The sequence below is a fragment of the Carassius carassius genome, chromosome 49 (assembly GCF_963082965.1).
Source record: "Carassius carassius chromosome 49, fCarCar2.1, whole genome shotgun sequence".
In the NCBI taxonomy this organism is placed as follows: domain Eukaryota; kingdom Metazoa; phylum Chordata; class Actinopteri; order Cypriniformes; family Cyprinidae; genus Carassius; species Carassius carassius.
This window is the reverse complement of record NC_081803.1, coordinates 18,339,768-18,345,779: the sequence shown is the minus strand read 5'-3', so window position 1 is coordinate 18,345,779 and position 6,012 is coordinate 18,339,768. Positions and strand designations below refer to the sequence as shown.

The 6,012-nt window shown below is 37.7% G+C and overlaps 1 protein-coding gene across 1 annotated transcript; it reads left to right on the top strand.

Annotated features, from left to right (window-relative positions):
• Positions 1 to 1,477: 1,477 nt before the first annotated feature.
• On the top strand, positions 1,478 to 5,597 carry npffr1l1 (neuropeptide FF receptor 1 like 1). Its single transcript, XM_059544819.1, has 3 exons — positions 1,478 to 1,853; positions 2,132 to 2,231; positions 4,599 to 5,597. Exons 1-3 carry the CDS (start codon positions 1,568 to 1,570, stop codon positions 5,413 to 5,415), a joined length of 1,203 nt encoding a protein of 400 aa, XP_059400802.1. The 5' UTR covers positions 1,478 to 1,567; the 3' UTR covers positions 5,416 to 5,597.
• The last annotated feature ends 415 nt before the right edge of the window (positions 5,598 to 6,012 follow it).

The following is a 6,012-nucleotide window of genomic DNA, read 5'->3' as shown; positions in this document are numbered from 1 at the left end:
TATATATATAAATAAAACGAAACTGATGTGATGTGAACAACCTTCTGAAGTGTAGGCCTACTAAAATCAAACATTTTCAACTGTGTCCTCCAAACTGACCCACAACCTAACCATGTGATATATTAATTAATTCACTCAGCAACTCCAGAGGCAAGCTACTAACAGGGGTCTACTACTCCCCGTCGATTCCTGGTGATTGGACAATCACTCTGAGTCACCCCCTGTCGTTTCAGAAATCGTACAACAGCGAGCTCGACCGGAGCAGTGAGTGAGCAGCGCAATTTTTCTAACAGGTGCATTCGACGCACAGAGAGACGTCACTGCAGGGCTTTGAACAGAAGTGATGGGCGCCGAAACTAAGGCACAGTGCATTATTCTTGTTCAAAACAGATCTGAGTTGAGACGAAACACACACACACACACACACCATAATATCAAATAAATTGATTAAAACTAGAGCTAGCCTATATCTTAACGTTAAGATTACTTTTATCATGTTACTTATATAGGATATATACAGCATGTTATACATAGCCTATGTGTGTGGGACAGTAGGAAAGGGACACTATCAGAGCAGAGTTTGCTGCCCTTATAAATCAAAGCACGTTACAGACACCGGTCGGATGAGAACACCCGAAGGAAGGAAATAAATAAATAAACAAATAAATAAATCAATTGTCCGAATGGACGATAGGGTATTCGTCTGCAGAACAAGTAGCGGTTCAGCTGCGCTTGATAGACCCAGCCAGTGTAAAAGCACAACAAGCGCGTGCTGCTCCCGCTGAGATACGAACAGCTTCTGCGCTGATTTCTGCATGCTCCTGGGCAGAAGAAGAGCAAAGGCAATGAAGAACCCTAAGAAGGCATAGAACAGTTGCGCATTGCAGTCGGAAAAGCCGTTGCAGCACAACACAACAACCTGCTCATCAGACAAGTGGATTTAATTAAAACGCGCATATTTCACGTGTAAGAATCAACAGGTGAGCGATCTTTTTGTCTTTTTGACATACACGTACATGTATATGTCGTAAGACTCTTCTATGGTGTTGTTTTTATTGTATTCTCATAAAAAAAAAGAAAAATACATTGAAATATTCCATATTCTTTAGATGATGAGCTTATTAAGTTTAGTGTTTGTACATTGAATAATTCTCAACATGCACAACAGAGAAAAATATTGTTTTAAGATTTATTAAATCCTATAAACCACTGAAAAGCATTGCATTATTTCAATATTAAATCTGAATTCAAATCTGCTACTTTACAGCTCCGTAAGTTTACACTATAGGCTACGCAAGCTCATAAATAAATCAAAGTCTTATTCCTGCTAAAATTACTTCACTTATGAATAGAGCACAGCAAGCTTATTATAATATATATATTTTTTAGAACACAAAGTCCTTTTTGGTGTAGTTGAGATATTTCCAGCAATCTGATATCTTATTATCAATTAATTTTTTGGGGGCTTTCTTTTCAATATTTCTGTGCAGCTTTAGTTTCATGTTTGATTAAAACAATGTGAATATTTTACCAGAATGGATTGTCATTTCTCTTTTCAAGACTCAGAATGAACAAAATGACCCTGAATCCCAATGCTGTCAACTTCAATTTGGCCAACTGCACGCTCCTGCCGTACTACATCCACTCGGCAGGGATGGCAGTCAGCTACATCTTCTCCTACCTTCTGGTGCTGCTGCTTTGTGTAGTGGGGAACGGACTGGTCTGCTTGGTGGTCATCAGGAACCGCAACATGCGTTCGGTCACTAATCTCTTCATCCTGAACCTGGCCATTAGTGATCTGCTGGTGGGCATCTTCTGTGTGCCCACCACACTGATTGACAGCCTTATCTCAGGTCAGTGGGCCATCATCTTCATCATCCAACCCATAATTATCAATATCATCTTCATGGACCCACATTTCCAGGGTTCTCAGAAGCGGAAGTCGTCATAGTTGGGTAAACTTCTATAGTGGTGAATGGGAGCTACAACGAATATATTTTTGCTGGTCCTATTTGATCCAGTGGCAACAGATGAAATCCACTTTATTGTTTCTAAGACTTTTCAAAAGAGGAAGAATATTTATAGAAACCGTTCCATTACATTCAGATTTCTTTGCTTGATTTCTCCACAGGTTGGCCTTTTAGTCAGATCACCTGCACGATGAGTAACCTGATCCAGGGCATGTCAGTGTCTGCTTCTGTCTTCACCCTGGTTGCCATAGCAGTGGACAGGTAATGATTGGTTATTATATTATATATTACATCTATCTGTCTGTCTGCTTTTCAGGGTTAAAAATCATGGAAGTTTGCAGCATGAAATTTAATGTAATGCATGTACTGTACTCAGGGAATACAGGTCAGCACTGATGGAAAATATCCAACCTCAGAAAGCATTCCTTGATAATTCCGATCTTGCTGCGATGCTCTATGCTAATTTAATGCAATTTACTTGCAAATTAAAGGCTACAGGCACAGTGCCAATGTCTGTAATTCTGTTATGTGTTTTTTTTGATACATTATTTGAGTTAACCAGTGTGTTACTGGAAGTGTTGTTTGAAAATAATATTGTTTTTGCAATTCTGTTTGTTAAATGACACACTTTCGCTTAAATTTGAAGTATTAATGAATTCTAGTTGAATTGCGCAGTTTTGCATCTGCACAGGATTCCTTTTATTAATCAGGTAGAAGAGCAACAACATCATTGTGAACTGAAGTGTCCAAAATATCTGGAGAATATTTCCACACTATAGTATCTAAACCAAATTTAAAGAGAGAAAAGGTTGGTTTATTGCTGTTGATTTGTTGGAAAATCCCTGCTGATGTTTTTAAGATGCTGATGTTGAAGATGTGTGGAGATCTACTTTAATGCGTGATCGCATTAAAGCAGTCAGAGCTAGGAATTTACTTTTCAAGCTCAAAGCTTAAGGGCCCCTTGAACTGTCACTCATTTTGACAGCTACGTCTGTTTTGAATGTTATACTTTCTTCTTTAGCACTTTTCTTCTTTTTAACACTGAAAAATAATCTGATTGACAATGTACGAGACTGAGTGCCTGCATTTTGAATCTGTCACAATGTAAGTATAATGAAAAGCAAATAATGATTCTGATATTACTTTAATTTGGAGACAAGATTAGAAACAACAACAACAAAGCAGAAGCATCATACACCTGTTTTTCTGAGACAGCACACTAGCTACTGTAGATGCCTCAGACAAAAAAATTAATGTACGCATTCCTTGGAAATGTTTAAGACACAAGAATCTAGACCAGCGTTTTTCAACCTTTTTGACTTCCTTCCATTGTCCACAAAAATATTCAAATTTACATGTATTTTCCAGCTGTTCGTGAATTACATTGAAGTTATTCATTCTAAAAATGCTCATGAAGTGTAAAGAGTGAAAAAAAAAAAGTCCAGGTCTAGAAATCACACATTTTAAATAAGGCCAAGACTGTGGAAACCCTGGATCTTCAAAAAAATAAAATAAAATGAAATACAATTTATGAGGGGGGCTGGTTAAAATAAGAAATAACCCTATAGCTATTTTTGCTGATTTCAATGCTTTTGTCTTCATTAATTAAATAATTGTAAGTCATTTTGAGGCCAGAACCGGATTCAAATTCAATCCAAAATTTATTTTGAACAAATAAACCAAACAAAATACTATTGAGCTTAACAGGCAGTGATCACACAATAACACTGTATGGAAAAAGTTCAATATGGAAAAATTAATGCAATTTTTGAAAGAAATAAGGGTTGGTAGTTTGTTTTCAGATAAATATTAAGTTCTGATGTAAAGCCATTCTTCAGTCAAATTTAAAGAGTATTTTGAATCAGTGTTATGTAAATATAACTATTTGGGTTATTCAGACTATTGTTTTGTGTGTCAGGGAACACAAACTCAGTTTGGTGGAACAACAGTAATAAATGATGATATTTTTGCACAAGGTAAGTAATAGCGATGACAACAGAGCAAGGGATAGAAGTAATGTCCTTTAACGATGTAAGTACACTGGCCAGGACACTCCTGGAAAAGAGATTTTAATCCCAGTGAATCTTTTTCCCAGTTAAATAAAGGTAATAATAATAGTAGTAGTAGTATTGCACACACCAATGGTCTTGAGTCACTGTATGGTAATCAATGATGGTTATATTATTTTACAGGTAGGTGATGAACACAATGGAGCCTGGAGAAGGAGACCGGAGCTTCAGAGACAAGCAGAACAGTACACAAGGTAGGTATCCGGGTAAGTCAACTCAGACAGTGACTGAGTGAACAGGGCAAAGGTAAATAGCGCTGGAGATGAGTGTGGCCATTGATCACAGGTGGCAGTGATTAGAACTCAGGGCAATGTATTCACTGTAAGGCAGTGTAATTTTAGTTAAATTTTTGTTTATTTATTCCTTGAAATTTAAGTGCTTCAATTGATACGTATTTCAGCATTATAATTATCGTTCAATGTAATTTTTTTGTCTAATTTTTTATTTATTTCAGCTTATTTTTAAAAGTGCAAAATGTTTTTAATCATTTTATTCTTATTTAACTATAATAACCCTGTTCTGAATTGAGTATTCAAATATTAAGCTTGTCTCTTAACAGGTTTATGGGGATCGTTTACCCTTTCCATCACCGCCTGAGGCCTGTCACTGCATTCTTCGCCATCATCTTCATTTGGCTTCTTGCTTTTGCCATCATCTTTCCTTCTGCTACAACCCTAACAGTCATTCAACTGGATGACATGTACATGGTCCAGGACAACCAGATATATCCACTATTCATGTGTTTTGAGGACTGGGCCAGAGCAGATATGCGGCGAGTCTATACCTTGGTCATCTTCGTCCAGGTGTACCTGGCCCCACTCGGAATCATAAGCATCATGTACGGCTGCATCGCTGGAAAACTCTCCAACAACTTACGTGAGAATCGAGTCCGATCCAGGAGGAGAATGAAAGTCATTAAGATGCTCATCATGGTTGCCATTCTCTTCATGGTCTCCTGGCTTCCGCTTTGGACTTTGATGCTTCTCACGGACTATCAGGATCTAGACCACCAACAGATTGACTTCTTGAGCAGCTATCTTTTTCCCGTAGCTCATTGGCTGGCCTTCTTCAACAGTGGTGTTAATCCGATCATCTATGGCTTCTTCAACCAGAACTTTCGGAGGGGCTTCCAGGCGGCTGTGGCATGTGGCTCCTGCAGATCTTTTGTGTCAGAAATTCGTCACACACACTTTGCTCTCCTGCCTCCTAACAGAGTATCTGACCATGATGGGAACCATAGGAACCATGATGTGAGGAAAGACCGCTGCTTCGCTGCAATGCCTCAAGGGACGGGTCATGGTATTCAGGGAATTCTCCTTGAGGACACGAATGGAATTACAGCTTCCCACAGAGTTCTTGGAGCCTGGATGGAGTGAATTGTGCAATCAAGGAGTTTATATTATATTCCAGGCGAAAGCTATAGCATTCCCAATTAGTTTGAAATTGTCATACCAGTTCATCCTTTGAGTTCACTTGAAGTATTTCAGGGCCTTTAACCAAATTCAGTTTATCCAAGAGAAGACGGTCTCATTTAGTGGTTTCGCTGAGATTTTACCTCCAGACATGGCTTTCCTTATTAAAAATTTTGTCCATGCTAAAGTGCCAAAAAACAAAACAAAAAAAAACGACAATGTTTTTGACAAACAGATAACAGGATGTATGACACATGTCTGAGAAATAATAATAAAAAAAATGTGCTCATGTAAAAAAAGAATGTTGTAAATACAATTCTTGGTTTGAGGAACATCAGGCCACAGGTGCCTTGAGTTAAGTTTGTAGCAAATATTTATTCATGAATTTACCTTACTGTTAAAAATATTTATTTTTTTATGATTTATTATTTTACATATGTGAATTCAATCTCAGTAACCTACTGTTGTGGTTTCTATTTTGTCAGTAAAGAGCTATACAGATGGAAACATTTTTGCAGTGTTTAGCATTTTTGCAGCAAACTTTCGTGTGCATGATTATGT